Raw genomic sequence first — 21642 nt, 5'->3', positions numbered from 1 at the left:
AAATAAAAATAAAATAAATAATAATTATTTGATAATAAAATGAGATAAAAATAAAATAAAATAATTATTATTTTATTAAGTATGACAAATGAAATAGAATAAAAATAATTATTATAATTTATTATAATATTTAGTTGATAATAATAATTTTAAAATAAAAAATAAAAAAACAAAAATATCTTTTGTTATTTATATGACTATTTATTTTTATTAGGCTTTTTAAATATTAATAATCTAGAATTTAATTAAAATATTAATAATTTAATATTAATATTTTATTTATAATTTAATCATTAATAATTTATTAAATTTAATTATTATTATAATTAATTATTTAAAATATTTATAATTTATAACTTAAATATTAATATTTTAATAATTAATATTTTCAAATAGTAATATTTAATTGATAATTTAAATGTTATTATGATTGTTTATTTATATTTTATTTTATTTTTAAACATTAATAATTTATAATTAATTTGAAATCCTAATAATCGATCAGTTAAATATTAATATTTTATTTATAATTTAGATGATATTATGATTAAAATATTAATACTTTAATTAATTTTTAATTTTAAAATATATATTTATAATATATTATTATAAATTTAAATTTTTTTCTTTTCATAATAATATTAATAATTAATTATTTAAATATTAATATTTTATTTATAATTTAATCATTAACATTTGAAAATATTNAAATATAAATATTTTAATTAATTTTTAAAATTAAAATGTTATTTTTCATAATATATAATTGATCATTTAAACTTTTTTCTTTTTTATAATAATATTAATAATTGATAATTTAAATATTAATATTTTATATATAATTTAATCAGTAATATTTTATTTATAATTTAAACATTATTATGGTTCAAATATTAATAATTTTAATTAATTTTAAAAATTCAAATATTATTTTTTATAGTATATAATATGTAATTTTTTAAACTTATAAAAGACATTTTAGTCTTTATAATTTTTTGAAGTTATTCCTTAACTGCTGAATGGCTAATATCATGGGAGGTGTTGGTATTAGTTATCCTTTAGTTTTAACTTATTTTGAGGAATAACCGTTCAAGAAAAATGGCTATTCCTTGAAGCACGTAAGAACTAAACAAAAAAATATATGTTCTTTAGGAGTAGAAGGGGGGATGGCTTAACCATTCCTCCGACCAAACATGCTATTAGGTGTTTGAGGAGAACCAAAAAATATAAACCAGAAGCAACGGTAATTAAAATTGAGGGAGTTTTTGGAGGCTTTGTGTTTTGGGGTCTGAACTCTGGACCACAATTCGTGAGCTTCTTGCTTTGTTTAGGGATAGGAGGGCATAGCCTAGACTGTACTGCTTGTTTTATTTTTTGCACTCTGTTGGCAGACCTAATGGCTAATTCAAAGCTGACCCGTCCTTTTCCATCTTTCTTTCTGGTGGTGCCTCCTTTTTAAAACAGTGATTCATAGATTTAGGGTGCCCACCACCTTTGTTCTGCTCTGCCCTGTCTCATTTAGCTCACTTCTTTTGCCCTGGTCATACCCTATTCCTCTCCTCCATTTTCAAACCCATAGCTGAGCTGATCCCCACCGCCTTCATATCTTGCATTCTGAAATAATCTTTTCTCTTGGACCATTATGATACCCTACTAAACTCTACCATCCACCCACCATTCTCGAGCGTCTGCATCAGCAACTCCCACAAAAACACAACACGTCGCCTCCTTTAATCACAGGTACACTACATATTTCATGCAACTTAAACTCTGACTACAACCGACAAAATTTTAACAAATTGAAAAAAACCAAAAAAACAAAACAGAACGTTGACGTTCTAAGAGAGACATGGGCCTTTAGGGTTGTTTTTCTTATCCCATTTCGTTCGAGGGTCTGGAGATCAGTTTAAACACCAAGAAGCACACATCCCATCCCTCAGAACCTGACCAAGTTACCTTGGAGAACAACACACACGACAAACAAACAAACCAAACAAGCTGGAGAGACAAAAGCTCTACTCCATGCACAACAACGTTTTTTAGGATATCATTTTTAGTAAAGGGAGAAAGGCAAAAGCAGGCTTTGCACTAATTTCATAACATGGAATGGTCAAAAATGAAACAAAGATTCGGCAGCTAATACTTGCAAGTGGAGACATAATAAAGAATTTAGTATACAAAGTGAACTAGGAATTGTTGAAACCACTTGCACATCAACTTCCTAGCTAGACAGGTAACACTCCTATCCAACCAACAGGTAAAAAAAAAAGTTAAAGACACAAGGCAAAGCTCTGAAGCTGAAGCATGTCTTGCAGAGCCAATGAGTGAGCCACCTCCAGTCTCAGAAGAAACAAGAGAAAAAAAAAGAGGAAGCCTTCATGAGGTAAAAAAGGTCCAGATTTTCTTTCCTATTGAGACTTCACCCGGATGTTCTATCTCATCATCAGAGTCATCCTCATCTTCATCGATCGAGCTCACACTCTGATCTTCATTGCCATTTTCAGCTGTACCAACTTCTTCACTCAAATCCACACTCCCAACTGGCTTTGCAGCATTGGCATTGTCATCGACATCCACACTTGTTTTGAACTGCACGGCAACAAAGGAGAGGGGAGGGGTATAGCTCAGAAATTTCTTAGAATCAGAAAGACCAGAAGAAACTCATAACATAGCATCTCAACACATATGATATGGGGAGGATTTTACCCTGACAACCTTCTCTTCTACAATCTCCACATTTTTCAATGTTGTGACCTGCACTAAATTAGAACTTCTGTTCTCAGTATCAGAAACTCCTCCCTCCACGACACCACTATCAGGCTCCTGCCTAGTCTTCAGCAAATCAGATGAGGCTTGGGCTGCCTTGGCTGTGACTGTACTGCAAAAACATTTAAATAAAACCTTAGAATGATCAAATGTTTTCCTCTTGATAAAGCTTGATAATATTCAAAACAATCACGTAAGACCAGATGGGAAAACAAGACCAATCCAATTAAAGCGAAACCTGGTTAAATAGAAAACCAGAACATTATATCTTCTACAAACGATACTTTCTATGTTACGCAATTAAAGATACTAAAACAGTACCCTGTTATATGATGAAGCTTACAATATCTGTCAACATTCTCTGACACCTAAAAAATCCCACATATTAAAATAGATGGACGCAAAATTATTGTAACCTTCTATGTTGTGGATGCATTTTTTGCTTTTCTTCTTTTATTTTTCAGCATGTGCTGTATCAAAAATCTGAATAATAATAATTGTCCCTGCACCATAATCCAACACAAACACAAAAAAAACTGACCTTCAAACATTTACTTACAAGGCCAGAAAACACATCATCTTTAAAATAGAACTTAATTTTTGGCAACATTTTTGTTTCTGTTTTTCTAGTAAATTGTCATTGAAAAACAAAAATAAACATGTTTTTTTCAAAAATTAAAAGAAACAAAAATAATGCAAACAAAAAATTTTCTTGTTTCACCATTTGTTAATACAATATTTCCACTTCTAACACTATTCATATGCAGCTGAATAGTGTGAGTGAATTGAACTAACTGAAGCAACTTAAGAGAAATGTTGGAGTGCAATTTTCAGGCCTAGATATGATTTTATCCTATAATTTTAACAGCTAACGCATTTCTTGAGTCTACTTTGCATTCCATGCAGACATGAGTTTTGATGCCCAAGAAACACGAGTGGTAGTTGTAGCATCTGATCTGCAGAAGGCCCTTAAAGGCAGATCAAACCATGTTGATTTCAAAATTAATTAACAGCCACTTCAATAAGGGCTCAGCCAACACTCAAAAGCAGATTTAGCAACTTAGAAAAATAAAAAATAAAAAAAAAAACTTTTCAAAGAAGATAAAGGTCGTCACTCCTTCCCTTTCTATCAATTAAACAGGGTGAGATACTGGAACCTAGTCAAAGCACCAAACGATGTTAGAAGCAACATCGTACAACATATAGAATGCCAAAACTAGCAATCATTAAGACAATTACATATACAATAAATGGAACTTACAGCTTGGGTCGCCTGAGATTGTATCTTTTTTCCCCTGGGGTTTGGAGGCCTTGAGCAGCTGTCTGTTGCCTCTTCCTTTGCCCACCAGTTGTGACACTATCAGAACGTCCTTCACTATCTGCAGCATCCAACTCGGTATCTGTAATTTTGGAATCTTGTGGTCGTCGCCGCTTTCTTGCATTATTGCGTGCCCTGTTCTCACTATGAGTAGAAACACCAGCACTTTCTTCATTAGCATGGCTGATATCATCTGGCTGCACACTCTCACTAGGCTCAGGTTCTTCTGGACTTTCACCAAGGAATAGTTTTGCATCTTCAACTACAGCCTTCACTGAGCGTGTCCGATTCAGTCCAGATTTAGGTTTTCTTCCAGGTTTGCGGCGACCACTCTTCCTCTCTGACTGCTGAGAATCTTCAGGAACTTCTTGCACTTTACTGTCAGTGTAGCTATGATCAAGGGATGGACCAGATCGATCATCCACCTTTCCAATTTTATCAGATTGGAGCAATTGGTTATTGATAGAGTCACCTGGAATCCTTAAAGATGGCTCTCCTGCCTTTTCATGAATATTTCCTCCTGCTTCCTTATTGGTAAGCTCACCGGGCCCTTCAGCTTTACTTTCATTTCTCTTTGTTGGTGAAATGCTAAAAATCTTGGTAGTGCATTTGCGAAGCCAAGACATGCGACCAGCAGATTCAGGATACTGTGAATAAGCTTCAGGAGATCTCTTGATATTTTTAACACCAGAAGCACCCAAATAACCTTGATGATTCCTTATGAGTTCATCAGCTAGTCGTGGAAGAGGAACGATTTCCCTATCCTCCACATCAGGTAGTTGGAAGTTAGAGAGTACAAAGTCCCTCGTTATTTCTCCGCAGGTCTTACAAGACTTAAGCTTCTCAACAAATTCAAGGAAGCTATGTCTTTCACGGATAAAATGTTCCCGCTGGTCCTTGAGCCTGCTGCTAAGTATACCCAGTTCATCAATATCCTTTCGCATTTCTTGCTGCTGCTCGTTCAGCTTATCCCTGTTAATTGCAACTTCCTGTTTTTCCCTTTCTACAGCAAGCCTTGCAGACCTTATTTCTTCCATTTCCCTCTCAACATCTTCTTTCGAGCATCTCATATTAGCAAGTTCTCTCTCCTTCACCTCTTCAAATGCAACAATCCTTTCCTGCAAATCTTTCTGCTTTTGATCAAACCTATTCTGCAAATCAGTTTCAAGATTCATTTTCTGCAGCTCAAAATCTTGAAGCATTTTAATGTGTTCATTCTGAGCTTCTTCCAATAGAACTGACTTCTCATGCTTCATTGAGGCTTCAAATGATTCTTTCTGCAGCCTGATTGATTCCATCTCCCTACAAACATAATCTCGCATGGCAGATTCCTCCTTCTTCAACCTTTCTTCTTCTGAATGTCGAAACTTTTCGAACTTATCCTTTTCTTCAACAATTTCCTTTCGTTGCATGGTAATTTCAACTCTTTTTTCATCCAAAACTTCCCACTCTTTCTCAAAATTTTCCCTTTGCTGTTTCAGATCTTCATGTTCCTTCAAAAGCAACTCCTCCTGATGTCTGCAGCTGTCTATCTGCTGTTTCAATTCTGACTGCAAACGGATGTGTTCCGACCTCTCCTCTTCAGTTATTTTAAGCTTTTGAGACTCTTCACGTATCCTTAACTCCTGCTGACTAGTTTCAGCCCCTATCTTATCAATCTCATCTTTGAGAGCCTGCAAGCTCTCTTTAGCAGAGTACAGTTGCTGCTTTTCCAACTCCAACTTTTTCTCCTCAGTTTTCACAAACTTATCTCTGTCCTTGACAGTTTTCAACCTCGCCTCGAGGTCCTTTTCTCTCTCTTTCACTCTCTCCAACTTCTTATCCAATGCTTGTTCTTGCTTTCTCAATTTTTCTTCCTTGTGGTGAAGTTCGGCTTCCTGCTGGTTCACTTCATTTACCTTGCTTTCAAGTTCCTCATTAACAGACTTTCTCTTTTCCTCCAGTTCCAACTCAAACTCCTGCATTTTAGCATCAAGAATAACCCTTTGCTCATTAACAAGTTTCTGAATCTCCACCTACAAGGACCCAAGGAATAAAAAACAGTTTAGGCTGCTACATAATGATTATTAAATAATAACCAGTTCATGCTCACGGAAAGGAAAACGCAAAGAGATTATTTTCACCTAAGTCATTGCAGTCATGTCTAGTGCCCATACACATAGATTTCTACCAACAAAACAAGAGCAATCTGCATTAAGCACACACAAGGGGCATACCTATTGATAAGGGACAAGCTCTCATACTTCATATAGAAGCAGCACTTTACCACACAAAGAAGTTGGGAACCATAATTGGGTAAATTATAACCAAAACCATGCTCATCAATTTATTTGATCGAAATTAATATCGAGGGAGAAGGAGAAGGTTCCCAATGAGTTTCAGACATGCATGCATCAGACACATATGGAGAGAAAAAGGTTATGAAATTTGAATTTGGTGCAAATTTCTATGTGCCTTCACATAATGATTTGTGTATGTGTGGTGTGTTTCTTTTATGGAAAAGTACAATACAAGACAAGGTGCCAAGAAAAATGGTAAAGCACCACAGTTATTGAAGCAAAAAGAGAACAAGGAAAGATGCCATAAAACAGAATATTAAGACTCATTTAATCCAGGGCATATAGAATTTTTTTTTGCAACATTTTACGAGCCAAGCACAAATAGAACGTGTCGTGACTCACCCTTTCTCTAGCAGTAAGCATGTCTTCCAATGCAACTAGATCCTTCTCTTTTGCCTGTAGAGTACTTCTCATGGACTCAGCTTCCTAAAATACTTAACAAAATGCAACAATTAGGATGGGAATCACAATAAACTAATGCATTAACTTAGGCAAGAAACCCACCTTCTCTTTGGAAACCAAATCAGTAAATCGTTTGCTTACATCATCTTCCATCTCCTTTAACTTCAAGGTGGACAAATCAATCTTATTTTGTACCTCTTCAAAACTCCTCTCTTTCTGCTTGAGAAGTCTATCATTCTCATTTGCCTTTTCCTCCCTCTGATTAAGTGTTCTCCTAAGCTCAGACAGCCTCTCTTCTCCTTTGTTTAGTTTCCTCTCCCACCCATTCAAGTCTTCCCTCTGTTTGTAAAAGGTTGCCTGATGTGCTTCTCGTCTAAAAGCAGTAAAAGAAATGCATAAAATCAGAGAATGTCATGAGATGAGCATGATCCAAGAAAGTTCAAGGAAAAACAATCATAACATTTACTAGTAAGCCTTTCAAAAGAAAAAAAAAAACATATACTAGTAAAAAGTTAAGGGGAATACTCAGCAATTAAGGAGAGGCGCTCTCTTTGAAGCAGACTTTCACGGGCCTCCATCTCTTGCAGTTTCATTTCCAATTCTGAACTTTTTCTATTTACCTCTGCAAGCTTAGCATCAGCAGCATGCATCTTTTCTTCCACTTCCAAGGATTTTCCTTCAATTCCAGCAACCAGTGCACTCGCATTAGCCAACTTTGTGTCAGAACTAAGCTTGACCTGGGCATGTTCTTCTTGAATATCACGTAATGTCTTTTCAAGCTGTAACAACATATATGGCCAACATATCAATATCAAAGCACAACCTTCACTGAAGACAACAAACAATCGTTACAAGCAAATAAAAGATGCTAAATGATACTAAGAGATAACAATGAGAAGAAATATAGATCAAATCTATTGTAGTCATAGTAATAAAGCTAAAACCATGGTGTGCCACAAATGTACTAGAGCATGGAACGCCCATCAAGCTAACAGGAAAAGATGCAAAAAGAGATTGCTTCTAAAAGCTCAACAGACTACATTCTCATGTACCAATGAGTTAGAAAGACAAAAAATATGACTGGAAATTAAATAATGAACGCTAAGGATGCTACTAAGTAGAGACATTGTAAAAGATCCTATAAAGAAAAAAAAAAAAAGAGAGAAAGTGCATACATCTGCCACACACTGTTTTTCAACATCTAAGGCTTTTGCCAAGTTCTCCTCTCGCTTTTGAACTTCAGAATAGGCAATCAAGTGTGCAGCCTGCTCACGTCTTAGGATCTCCTCAGCTTCAGCAAGTTCTTGCGTCAATTCTTCACACTTTGATGTCCATTCTTTTTTCTCGATGAGGAGAAGGCCCATATTATACTGGTAATCAAAAAGCTGCACAAAAGTAGAGGCATCAAACAATGAAAAACTGTTTACCAATTCTACGTGTGCAGCTTCAATAGGGAACTTCACATAATCTCACAACAGATAAAAAAAATAAAGCTCAACCATTCAAAGTTATCTGCATAAGCAATCAGGAGATGATGGACATGATTATTCACAACTACACAACTAACAAAATCAACAACAAAAAGGATTCATGTTTCACCAGTATTGCAATGAAGCATCATCACATGATTCATCCATTCATTTCACTAAAGTAGACAGCCTCGTGCATTAGACTCCCACATCGCAGAAAAGTCCAAATATATGCAGCCTTACCTTGCTTTGCAGATAGACCAATTCCACAACTTGAACACGTGACCTCCTGGTCACCATGGAGCAACCTAAATGTTGCACCAAGGCTTACCAATTCAAACCACTAAATGATATTAAAAAGTTCGCATAAAAACTGAAATGGCAAGGCAGCTAACAGCTGACCACTTGAGTGGTGATTAAATGGCCCTGAAAAAATCCTTCTAGCGCACAAATACTGGAATAACTAGTTCTGAACAGCAAATGATGGCAAAGGGCACACAACCAAATAAGAGCAGCAGACACCAAAGGCCAATACGAATAAACCCCAGCACAAAGTCAGTGTTGTACTGAACTTGACACATTTGATTGATTCTCGTAGAAGCAGTCCAAGCTCCCAACCAAGTTTCAATTTTAACCAATATCATACAGCACCTTACACACACATGAATTAAATTTTAAATTTAAATATAATTTTTTTCCCAGCTCTTGAGTTTATTTGGATTAAAAGTTAAAACATCAAATTAAAATTTCTAGAAAGAGAAGTTTATCATTCAATCAGACCTTGGTCTGATGCAAAAAAAGAAAAAAAAAATCAGACCTTGGTTAAGCTTCACATGATTCCACGAAGGCATTTAAATTATTTAGCAATATCTATAAAACATAAGCTACCATATATCAGAATCTAAAAACAAAAGCTTTAAAAGGAAGGGGTAGAAATGACCGACCTCTCTTTCAAGCTTGGAGAGCCTTTCGACAAGGGCCTCATGGTCCCTCCTTTCCAAGGCCGCTTCGTCCAAGAAACCAGCTTCCTTGAACCGCCTCCAATCCTCCATGCCCTCCTCTTCCAATCCCACATTCAGCGGCCCTCTGCCGCTAAGAGAACCAACAGGCGGTGGTGGTAGTTTCCTCGTATCATCGAAAAATGCAACAGCTTTTCCCTTCCCGCCAATGCCTCCACTCCTAGTGTTCGAAACCCCCGCTCTTTGCGGCTCGGTAGAGGGGGTCAGCGGTAGTCCCGGCCACGCCTTCCTCTGCGGCGTGAACATATCACCCAGAACACAAAACAAAACCAGGATATTCCACAAAAGAAGAAAACTCAACTTTCTTGGAAAAGCCCTAGAGACCTCCCAATCGGCACAGTTTTGCAAATTCAAGGAGTTCAGCACCGGTAACTGAAAATCTAATTTTTTATTTTTTTTAAAAAAAAATAAAGAAATGGAAAGCGTTGGTGTTGTATGTTTTATTTGGCGAGAGATGAGGGTAAATGTAAAGGAAACTGCTCGCGTGAAGCGGCGTACTGATGGAGCTGTCGGGGCGCGGGGGCTTCTGAATGACCAAATCGTCCCTCATGGGCCTTGTTGTTTCTTTGGGCTTTCTTGGGCCGCGTTATCTTTTTATGAGTATTTTTTTTTCTTTTATGCAAGTTTGAAAGATTAATACTTGTCATTGCCAAATGGAATAACTCTTGGCAATTTTTGAGTTATTATTATTAGTTTTAAATTTTTAAAATAGATAAAATTAAAAATATATATTTTAATGTGAACAAATAATAAATTGTGTCTTAGATAAAAATTTTGATACAAGGAAAAAAGTTGTATTAAACTACATATTTACATGGAAATTATTTACCTATTTTAATTACTATTATTTCACAAACACTGTAATTTAATGTGTATTTTAGTTTCTTTAGGACATATACATACAATAATCATTATAACTTATTAATTTGATGACATCATAAAATAATAAATTAGTTATACTAGTATTAGTTAACGACTTATTAATTGTAGAGATGCAACGAGATAAGGATGGTGTTTATTAACACCAAATCCAATTGAATTATTTAACACCTTCACTCAAAATCATATCGACTTAAAATCAAGTTATCATTTTTAATATTTGACTTTGACTTAAAATATATATTTTAAACTCATATCTTATTTGATGCAACCCCAAATTTATTTTAATTGTTTTACTCTAGCAAAATGTTTTTGAATTGTTTTTATATAAATCACATCTTAATTGCATATATAATGCATTATATGATTAAGTTAATTTCTTAATTAAACATTAAATAGAAATTTTATCAATACATATATATATATATATATATATAAATATAAAATCTAATAAAAATTAAAATATATTAGTTTTACCTTAAACTCATCTTGTGCGACTATTTAAACATAAAAATTCTAACCCAATCCATATTAATTATTGATTTTCAAACAAAAAATTTGCTCTTGTCAAGTTGAGGAAGACAAAATCCGAAAAGAGATAAGTCTTTTTCTTATCCCTAATTAAGTAATATAATTTTTTAATGTCTTATTTGTCAAAATTATTTTACATTCTAAGTATAATAAAATATTTTATAGTATTAAAACCTACTCTTATTATTTAATTATCATTATTATATAATTATTTTATACTAATTAAAAAAACAATATTTCCTTTCAGAAACAATTTAAGAAAACAATAGTAGGGTGCTTGTGAATGATTAGTAGCTACTAATTGCTTATGCTAATCGAATGAAGAGTCACCTGACGTGGTGTTACCTGATTGGTAGCCACTGCGGTAACGTACGTTGGACTAGAGCAGTCCCCTCGAATTGGACCGAGAAGACCAACAAGGCCAAAATGAGGAACGTGGCATCGACCTATTGGGGTTGCAGTCAACATCGAAAAAGCATCCCACAAAACGCAAAACCGTATTTAGATATTCAGGAACCGAAGGTAATTCTTGTGTCACAGAGGAGGAAAAGAGGGAAACCAAAGGCCCCCAATCTAAAGCCTAAAAAACCCTAATTTCTCTATTTTTGAGTTCAGTTTCACTATCCTTCTCTCTCCCTCGTTCTATTTACATTTATAGATAAATATTATCTTTTCTATGTTTTAGCGAGGAAGAAGAGATCGGGTAATGGCGACGGAGAATTCGAGTTCGAAATCGGGTGCAACGGCCGATTCCTACATAGGGAGCTTAATAAGCTTGACTTCCAAGAGTGAGATCAGATACGAGGGTATTCTCTATAACATCAACCCTGACGAGTCTAGTATTGGATTAAGAAACGGTACTTTCTTTCACTTGAGCTTGATTTCTCTGTTTTCACTTTGTTGTTTTTTGTTTTTATTTTTTGGTTTTCACTAATTTTTATTATAAAAGTGATTTCTTGGTTGGTATAAAAGAACTTATCGACTGTTAGGTGCAGCTCTAAATAGAACAATTTCATGGTATTTTTTGCTTGGACTCTTTATTGACTTGAAGTCAAGCGCCTTGCTTTCCTTGGGATTTGTTGCTTTTACAGGCAAATTGAACTGGATTACTAATTGGGAATCCACTCATTCTTGGCAAATTGAACTATTTATTGGTTGTTCTGGTCTAATGTGTTTACTTTCTTGAAATTGGCTACTATTGCTTTAATACAAATTTGTGGAGTGTTGCTCTGAATTCATAGTATGTGATTATTCTTTTATTTTTGTTTGGGCAGTGCGATCATTTGGAACTGAAGGAAGGAAAAAGGATGGTCCGCAAGTGCCCCTAAGTGACAAAGTCTATGAATACATATTGTTCCGTGGAACTGACATTAAGGTATTGTGCTTATACATTTGCCTGCTTTCACAAATTATAATTGCCCCAGAACTTAATTTGCTTAGTGTTGAGATTTACTGGGTAAATCTTTCTTCAATTGCTAATTAATCAAATTCATCTAGATGTTAATGTATTTACAGTAACTAATGCAACTTCTTGGCATTACAGGATTTACAGGTTAAATCTTCACCACCTGCACAGCCTACCCCTCCCATAAACAATGATCCTGCAATTATCCAGGTTAGGAAAAAAAAAAAGAAATGAAATAGTAATTTAAGTCTGACATATTAAATCCTGAAGGTTTTCATATCCTTGCAGTCTCACTATCCTCATCCAGTTTCCACATCTACAAGTATGCCTTCTGCTGCTAGTGGACCTTTGACTGATCTTACTTCACACAATACTCAAATGGGACTACCAGGGTCAAATTTTCAAGCTCCCCTACCTTTATATCAACCCGGAGGGAACATAGGGTCATGGGGGGCAGCACCTCCACCTCCAAGTGCTAATGGTACTGGGCTTGCTATGCCAATGTATTGGCAAGGATACTATGGCCCTCCGAATGGGCTTCCACATTTGCACCAGCAATCTTTGCTTCGACCACCACCAGGACTGTCAATGCCTCCTTCCATGCAGCAACCAATGCAATATCCTAATTTTAATGCCGCTTTGCCTACTGGCCCTGCCAATTTACATAGTTCAAGCTTGTCTGAAGTTACTCCTCCTTTGCTTCCTGCCAGTACAGGTTCCCTTAATTTAACCTCTACTACTTTATCATCCTCTACTTTGCCATCTGCGCTGCCTCCTGCACCCTCTGCTACACTAGCATTAGAAACCTTGCCTAGTTCATTGCCTATAAAAGCTCCCAATCCTGTACTTCCTCCAGCCACTCTAGGTGCTAGCTTGCCAGCACTTTCTCCTTTGACGACTTCTGGTCCAGAATTAAATTCCATTGTACCACCAATTGCCAACAAGCCAAATGCAATTCCTACTTTGCCATATCAAAGTGCTTCTCAGGCTGCATCCTCTGTTATCGGGGTATCAAATTCCATTCGCATGGAAACATCTACACCATCACTGGTAACCCCTGGTCAGCTCTTGCAGTCAGGATCTACTGTTGTTCCTTTGCCTCAGCCTGCAGCAACTGCCCATAAAGATGTGGAAGTGGTTCAAGTATCCTCCTCCTCATCAACTGAACCATCAGCACCTCTTGTCTCAGAAGCTCAGCCTCCAATATTGCCCTTACCTGTTCCTTCACAGGCTGCCCAAAAGGTACTTGGCAGTTTCTATTTCTCTTTTTTCTTTCTGTGGGCAGTAGGCTAAGGGAAGTTTGGTAGTGCATCTTTCTTTAAGATGTAGCTGCATTTTCTTGTGAACTGTAATGCTTTGTTGGTCTATAATAAAAGCCTTTCATGAGTATAAACTTTATATGAGTTTCATTTACTATAATTTGCTTAAGCGAATGCTGTGAGGACCCTAACAAGTTTCTTTCTATCTTTTTTTTCCAGCCTAATGGAGCTTCTTTCCAACCTCGCTATGGTTATAGAGGACGTGAAAGAGGAAGAGGAACTGGGGTAAACTTCGTTTACATTTGTAGTCCAAAATTTTTAATTTTCACAAATTTGAAAAGATGTAGCAAACTGAATATGAAGTTGAAGCTATGTGATAGATTAAACCATTCATTTGAGTAGGTAATGGATTGGGTGGAAAAGATTGGGTCAGTTTATAATAGTTTAGTGCCCTTTCTAATATTTTTGGAGATGAATTGTTGGCAGATTCAGTTTCTTTTTGATAAATTTAAATTCATTTTGATTATGGTTATAATTATTCATCAAGGCTTTGACATTGTGTTATTGAAAACTCTTTTTGGTAGAGTTCACGTCCGGTGACAAAATTTACTGAGGACTTTGATTTCATAGCAATGAATGAGAAATTCAAGAAGGATGAAGTATGGGGTCATCTTGGTAAGAGTAGTAAATCTCATTCTAAGGATAAAGAAGGGGATGCCACTGATGAAGATGGTTCTCAAGATGAAGATGATGCTGAAATATCAAAGATTCAAGCCAAGGTTATATTGCTACCTTGTATTAAACTCTTGTACTAAATTTGATTACTATTAAAGGCTCCTACTCACTCTATGAGTTTGCTTTTGTATTATAGGCTGTTTACAATAAGGATGACTTTTTTGATACTCTCTCCTGCAATGCACTTGATAATGACTCACAAAATGGAAGGCCCAGATTCTCTGAGCAAATGAAAATAGACACAGAGGTGATGCATTTCACTCTTTCTTCCTATTGGCTCTCCAAAATATGTGGACCTTGTTTGATATTGATGTAGTTTTGGTGTTGCAGACTTTTGGTGATTTTTCAAGATATCGAGGTGGTCGAGGTGGACGAGGACCTGGACGCGGTGGTCGTTTTCGTGGTGGTTATTATGGGAGAGGGTATGGATATGTGGGGAGGGGCCGTGGGAGAGCCATGTCTATGCGTGCTCCATAGTGGCTCTTGATGTTTCAAAAAGGTTACAGCTGCCGGCAGGCCATGTCTAGTTGTTTTCTTTTGTTTGAAATGTTACAGTGGGTACACAGTGAAGCCCGGCCTGCCCAGCAATCAGACGAATCTAGGGCTATGCTCAAGATTTGTCTCTTAATTCTCCAGAAATAAAAACTAGGGACTAGGGAAGTTGCTTTATGTTATTTCACCTTGTCCTATTATGTTTCTTGTTGTTGATAGTTCTTTTATGGATCTAATCTAATGAAGAAGCATTCAGTTTCAATTAAAAGATGTGCTTGTTTTGCCATTTAGCAGAACTTTTTATATGGTGGTTGATTTGTTATATTCATTTTTGGAAATTGCATATGGAAAGCAAAAATATTGGAAGGAAACAGCTTTATTCACCAGGGAATGGCTTGGTCATGGGATTCATGCAGGTCCTTCAACAATACAGCTTAAAGTGCATCGCTAACCACTTCTAGCATGAAAATAGACTATAACTGATTTGTGTATATGGATGGGAGTTGAGAGGTACGCTACGTGAGGGTGGGTTTAGTCTATATGAGTAATTACATGGTTGTTAGTTGTTAAACTTGTAGTTGAACGTGAATTCAATTATAAAGTTGTGAGGGTAATATCTTTCTGTATAAGAGTCTGGTGTAGTGAAGCAATTAATTTATCTATTTAGGAGATTAGTACATTATGCCTTTTGTCTGTACTTCTGGAGCTTGGGGCAATGCTTTAATTATATTTTGGTCATTGAAAATGCATTTGGCCGACTGGCTTAAAACTCCAGGGAGCTCCTAAATGGACAGATGAATGGGATGCTAGAATCCTGATGGATTTTAATCACTAAGGGGAATGGCGTGCATCATGCACTGTCAACATCTACAAAACATCCTCCGGAACCCAGGTAGGAGAGATAACCCAACAGTTCTTACTTCTCAGGTATCATTTTCTTCCCAGAAGATGGTGATCGGAGAACAAAACTTGCAGTGACAAGGAACACAAGGAGAGCTTGGTACTTCAGGTCTCCTTCATTAATATATTTATGCAAGAAAGTGGTTCTCCTCTTGCCCTTGAAGGTTAGCTGGGTGCCTGATAATATATTTACCTTCAAGAGCAAGATTCGAGAGCCAGTAAGGAAAGGATACTAAAAATGTTACTGCTATATGTTTATGCAAGAATAAAAGTGTTCCCAAAAGTTTTATTATCTATTACAAGGAAACATTCCACGGGACAGTGATTCCCCATTCGATATGGTATTGATGTATGGTATCAAAGCAAACCAAACCTGGTAAGTTATAACATGTCTTGGATAAGTTGTTACGAGGAAGGATAGTATTAGACAAAACACCATTTATTAAGCAAAGGGTAAACTACTTGCAAGTGGCAACGAGGACTCTCCTTGGGGGCTTAGCAGGCCTCCGTCCGTGGAGCAAAGCCAAGTTGTCAAAGAAGAGAACATCACCCTTCTCCCACTTGAATTGAATGCTTTCTTCTTCAATGATCTCTTCACATCTCTTAACTACTTTTTCTGGTATCTCTGTTCCGTCTGCCAAACAGGCTGAGCTAAGCTCTTTTCCATGCATACCAACTACGGTGTTAAACCACATTCTTCTCCCCTTTCTTCCCTCGAACACCTTTGTTAGAGAACGAGGTCCCAGTATAGTCTTCACCCCACCATTTGGTAGCCACTCCATGTCCATTCCCAGTGCTTTGGCTCTGTAAAAAATTTTGCTATGCGATCAGGCTCTTAGTTATCTGTCTCAGAAAAGAATATATGTATGATTGTATGTGCTTCAGTTTGGTAAAACCTATAAATGTTCAAACCTTCTCTCAGCCTCTGCGCGGTCCGAAGTTCCAAAAGCATCTTCCCAGCCTCGACCCCTCATTGATGATGTATCATCCTTGCTGAGAGCTGTGAATGTGTAGTTTAACCCCTTGGCATCTATTTCCTCTATAGCTTCTGGGAACTCCTTTAGCATCCTTTCTGTTACTCGAAAGCTAGGAACGAAGGGTGTCTCCCCACCTTCCGGTGGTGGCACCTCGCAGAATAGCAGTAATTTCTTTGGAAATTCCTTTATCTGGTAAATATGGACATTGCAATTAAGATATGATTAGCAGCTATACAAGATGACTAAGATCAGGGGAGTAAGTTGTTTCAACTTCATTGCATCTGATTGATCAAGCCGCCAGCCATAGATGAATGTAACCAGACTTACCAGAACCATTTCATGATGGTAATATATGAACTCAGAGAGAGGTCCTTCATTAGCCGTCCAAACACGTTTATACACATGCGTCCGAGGTGCTGGTCCAACATAACGAATATCTTCCCAACCAAAAGCTTCCACGATGTCGTTGAAGTCTTGCGCATCCTTGACATCGAAACCTCGGAGGAGGACTGCACTGTTTTTGATGATCAATTTCTCGAACCAATCCTTGTTTGTCTTTAAAGCCAACACAAGTGACCCTACATCAGCCTTGTCTGCCTCTGGGGGTTGCAGAACCAATGGCATGGTTTCACCATCCACCAGCTTTTGGCCTCGGCATTTTCCTACCTTGAAGTCCTTGCAAGAAAATTCCATATCTTTTCTTTCCTGCTTGTAAGTTGTATAATTTTTGTTGTTCTGATGCAGATGTTGTCAGCGAAATGGGGGCTCCTAAATAGTGGTGGCATTGGCATTTACTAGGCAGGGATTAAGTAATCTGATCGTAATTGTGGCTAGCAATTTAATGGGCGGCTTTTAGATTCTTTTATGTCGTGTTGTGGTCAGCCGGTTGTGGTCTTTTTTTATTGTAATTTGCCCTTTGGCAATCTAAGTTAAAGAACAACATAGAGGGAGAGCAAAGATTGATTTGAAGTGAATCAATATATACTCTCGATGCCTCCCAAGCAGGGAGCGCCTGGTATAGTAGCTAGAAACAAGAACATGCCGTGAAATGCTGTTCAAGTTTATCCCCAGCTACCACACTTTTAGCAGTTATGAGCTTATAGCTTGTTCTAGCAATTATCAAAGTTTTTGCCATTTTCGTAGAGTGAAGAAAAGTTCGAGGGACAAGGATTTAGCACAAGAAGTTTCACCCCAGACAGCTTCTCTATCCTATTCTCATTGGATACCTAATTATTAATTTCATTCGAATCAGTCCAACATAAAAGAGGGTAAAGCCAAACAAGCTAAGCCACAACTTGAAAAACTGGTGGCCCTATCTTCCAAAAGAAAGCATAAAAATGATAATTTGGAATAATTAATAATATATATGAATCCATTTCCTTGAAGTTTCCACGTTGGGGTGTTAGTCATGCAAGTCAGGTTTTACTCAGGGAGCTCCATTCGTAAAGCCATGTAGATTAACTACAAAACGGAATAGCCAAATGCAGAAAGAATGTTTCAACGTTGCCGTCCCCACACTGATCAGAAATCACAATGCATGTTTGCAAATTACACCGCCCAGGGCCAGGCCAGGTTTATATATACTGTGAGTTGTGACTGCCACTGTTTTGAGGGTGCATCCAGTTCTGTTGGATCCAATGCAATCCCTTGTAAAAAGAACAGAAAAAAAAAAAAAGAAGAAGATGAACTATGAAATCATCTTATCTTGAGGCATGAGTGCTTCACTTACAAGCTTGGAAGAGGTGTTGTTTTATGTTACTATCAAATTCAATATTCAAATCAAGATAACTCTCTTGATAATCATAATTAACTCAACACACCCACACTGAATTCTGTAATTATCTTTAATCCTCTTGAATACAAACTAAATTCTTTCCATCCATATACCAGCCAAATTCACGAAGTATAAATTGATCATTTCATCTGTCTTTATCTTATTTTGTTTTGTTTGATTTTTTATCTTCTTGAAGGGGAAAAGAACTAAAGACATCCACATAGAACTTATAGATTATTCCAAGTTGATTAGATTCACAACTCTCTTTTTATTTATAATAACTAAGTTCAGTCATAAATTTATTGATAAGTTTAAAAACTCAATGAAACCACTGTATCTTTAAAAATTTTGATCTATTTCATGATCATAATATATATAATAAGTGAAAAGCTGTTAGCACCCGACTTATATATAGTCCAGACAATTCCCTAATTTATAATAATGTTTTGATTAGGATATGATGATTTATTTATATTACAATTAAAGTATAAAAAGACAATCACAAACTATGTTGTCAAATGAATCAATTAATCAAATAAAAACTAAAAAAACACAAATAATCACAAAGAAAATCGTTTTACAATTACCCTGGTGAGACAGCCACCAATTGAGAATCAAATAACCTTCCAAACAGTTTATTTATCATAATAAATATCACGAAAACAAAATAAATGTTCATCCATAATTATAAGAAAATATCAAATGAAACATGTAGAGATAGAAGCATAGTAAAATAATAACTAATCCATATTAGAATTACATAAAACAAAATAACTTGGAAGATATATATAGAATCAGATGTTATATGCAAATAATTGCAGTGCAGGGTCCATTGGTACAGGACGGAGCGCATCAAATCATGATGCAGCACTGCCCCACAGTCCTTAATCCTCCCAAATTCCCAACAGTTTAATTTAATCTAGTGGTTTTATCTTTCAGCCTAATCAACATGTAAATTATTGAACTGTAGTTAAATAATAGTAGTAATAGGATTTCAGCACAGGGAATCTAAGGCAGTATATCTGGAAGTATCGACGGTTTCTTTATAAAGAAATTTTTAAAAAAAGTAGTGCCTTCGGTGCTTTACTTTCTGCACCCTGGTAGATCTAAGACAAGGAGCTCAGCTGTCTGTCGGTAGCACTCGTCACTTCACTCAGTTGTACTACTGTCTGAAACTGAAAAAGTGAAAGAAGGCTGCATGTCGTTGCACAAGCCCATGGCGGCAATTTCTCCTTCTTTGGTTCCACTTCTCTTCTTTGCTCGAATATCAGGGCTGGTAGTTGCAGCTTTGGTCCTCTCTTGGGCTCTTCTTTTCAAGTCTAGCTTCATTCCTCGCTCTTCTTTTTCCTCCCAAGAAGACCTCATCTATGCAGTGAGTATATGTGTATACCTCAGCCATTCTCTTAGTTTACATTGATTTCCTCCTGCAGATTTTGAAGTTATGTCTTTGTTGACAGGTTCTTCATCCTTTGCTGATGGTGATCGGCTTCATTCTCATAAGTGGAGAAGGTAGTCACTAGTCACTAGTGAAAATAGATTCTGCCTTGTTGAAACAACAGTTTTCGAGAAAATGGGGTTCGAGTGGTGATTTTATTTTGCTTTTGTTTTCAGCTATTTTGATACACAGATGGTTGCCTGGTTCAAGGAATTTGAAGAAATCTGTGCACTTGTGCCTTCAAGGGCTGGCTTTGGGTTCTGGGGTATTTGGGATTTGGACAAAGTTCCATGGAAAAGATGGCATTGTGGCTAATTTTTACAGCCTGCATTCTTGGATGGGTTTGATCTGTGTCTGCTTGTTTGCAGCTCAGGTTCTACTCTTCAATCCCTCATATTTTACTGAATTCATATTAATAGTACAAAATTTTCCTTCAAAAAAGTCCCCTCAACTTTTCTTTACATCTATGTTCAATTAATTTTCTTGGGGCAAGTTAATTAATATAGCAAGTTTTAGAAGCTTATAGGAAACTGAGTTGTCACATAAAAACGATAAAGTTTTTTTCATATTGTGACACCAGTTTCAATTACAAGTTTCAAAAATGTATTCAAACCTTCTTTTTAATTCCTTTTTTTTTTTGCTGAAATAATGTATTCGAGCGTTACAAATACGCCTCCTTCGGCTTTATCTGCTAACAATTTGATGAAAACAGCACAGCATCAATTTCTATTTAGATGAAATGATTAAGCAAAACTTTTGGATGTTTATTGAAGTAAGGTGGCAACAGCCAACTTGCAGTAATGTAGGTCCCTATCTTGATATCTCCTGCAAAACTCTTGAGCCTGGAGCAGCACGAATGGACTTATCAACTAACTCAGACCTAGATTTAGCTCCCGAGCCTCATCTGGAACCTGTAATGCAACTTATGTTGTCAGTTCAGTTGTGTATGTTAATAATCATGAAAATTTTCAAAGAAAAACTGTGATGCATTGGCATACTCTCACATGGTCAAAATAATTATCACAATAAGAGCAAGCCAGCAAATTTGGCTTTGGCTTGCTGGTGATATGTAGTCACTATGGAAAAAACATCTTTTGATTCAGTCTGATAATATGGAGATCAGCATTTTGGTATACTTACTGTTGTGGTTGTCTATGTCAATGCAGTGGTTGGTGGGGTTTCTAAGCTTCTGGCACCGGGGTGAGGTGAGGATGACAAGAGCAAAGATCTTGCCATGGCATATCTTCCTTGGTCTCTACACCTATGGCGTAGCAGTGGCCACTGCAGAAACCGGGCTATTAGAGAAATTGACGTTCTTGCAAACCAGGAGGAACTTGTCGAGACACTGTCCTGAGTCCATGATTGTTAACAGTCTAGGTCTGGGGCTGGTTCTCCTCTGCGGCATTGTCATATTCACGGCTGTTTCGCCTAAAAATCATGCTGTTCAAAGCAAACTTATGTATTCATCAGATACAAAGTGTTTGAGTTCTTGAGGGAGTAAATACAAGTAAAAAACAAAATATGATAAGCCATTCCTCTATTGTTGTATATATCATATGATCTTTCTGCTGCATGGGAGGAATGAAATGTTTTCAGAAATGAAAAAGCCTTTGTCATCATTCTTGCTTCTGTGCACCTAGAGAGAAGGGCAACATGGCCAAAGAATTGTTGATTTATCACAAAATTCCCGACTGAATATCCCTTACTGATCCTGATTCACCTTGGGTATAATGGAATTACTTAAAAGTTGAACTTTGATGTGCAAGTAAATGGCTAAAGCAAACTGTGGCTTATTGTTCATCATCTGCTCGGAAGTTGAAAATTAGCCTCCCCAAAGAGTGTTCTTTTCTAGTTTTCTTTAACTAGAAAACAGAGATGAAGCATGCCTCTTTTGGAAATAAGCCTCCCCAAAGAGTGTACTAACATTAAATTAGTGTGTTTC

The 21642-nt window shown here is 36.5% G+C and overlaps 4 protein-coding genes across 5 annotated transcripts; 2 read left to right on the top strand and 2 right to left on the bottom strand.

The window, feature by feature from the left end:
- Positions 2065–9778, bottom strand: LOC18610559 (protein CROWDED NUCLEI 2). Of its 2 annotated transcripts, none has more exons than XM_007046280.2 (8): positions 9239–9778; positions 8001–8210; positions 7351–7604; positions 6928–7198; positions 6766–6849; positions 4028–6099; positions 2716–2878; positions 2065–2589 (listed from the first exon to the last, which is right to left on the bottom strand). In XM_007046280.2, the coding sequence occupies exons 1-8, from the start codon at positions 9557–9559 to the stop codon at positions 2377–2379; spliced, it is 3588 nt and encodes a 1195-aa protein (XP_007046342.2). In that variant the 5' UTR covers positions 9560–9778; the 3' UTR covers positions 2065–2376. The 2 variants fall into 2 exon arrangements, with proteins under 2 accessions (XP_007046342.2, XP_007046339.2); XM_007046277.2 differs by having other exon boundaries at positions 2707–2878; positions 9239–9774.
- LOC18610558 (protein decapping 5) lies at positions 11218–14910 on the top strand. The gene is made up of 8 exons (XM_018115245.1): positions 11218–11580; positions 11998–12098; positions 12267–12338; positions 12417–13370; positions 13607–13672; positions 13972–14166; positions 14259–14369; positions 14453–14910. The coding sequence occupies exons 1-8, from the start codon at positions 11430–11432 to the stop codon at positions 14597–14599; spliced, it is 1797 nt and encodes a 598-aa protein (XP_017970734.1). The 5' UTR covers positions 11218–11429; the 3' UTR covers positions 14600–14910.
- LOC18610557 (clavaminate synthase-like protein At3g21360) lies at positions 15832–17540 on the bottom strand. Its single transcript, XM_007046275.2, has 3 exons — positions 16819–17540; positions 16427–16680; positions 15832–16318 (listed from the first exon to the last, which is right to left on the bottom strand). Exons 1-3 carry the CDS (start codon positions 17182–17184, stop codon positions 15973–15975), a joined length of 966 nt encoding a protein of 321 aa, XP_007046337.2. The 5' UTR covers positions 17185–17540; the 3' UTR covers positions 15832–15972.
- On the top strand, positions 19337–21319 carry LOC18610556 (probable transmembrane ascorbate ferrireductase 4). Its single transcript, XM_018115249.1, has 4 exons — positions 19337–19637; positions 19723–19774; positions 19877–20073; positions 20867–21319. The coding sequence occupies exons 1-4, from the start codon at positions 19464–19466 to the stop codon at positions 21191–21193; spliced, it is 750 nt and encodes a 249-aa protein (XP_017970738.1). The 5' UTR covers positions 19337–19463; the 3' UTR covers positions 21194–21319.

Source organism: Theobroma cacao, chromosome 2 (genome assembly GCF_000208745.1).
Source record: "Theobroma cacao cultivar B97-61/B2 chromosome 2, Criollo_cocoa_genome_V2, whole genome shotgun sequence".
NCBI classification, from domain to species: Eukaryota; Viridiplantae; Streptophyta; class Magnoliopsida; order Malvales; family Malvaceae; genus Theobroma; species Theobroma cacao.
Note: the sequence above shows the minus strand (reverse complement) of the source record. Positions and strands in the feature narration are given on the sequence as shown.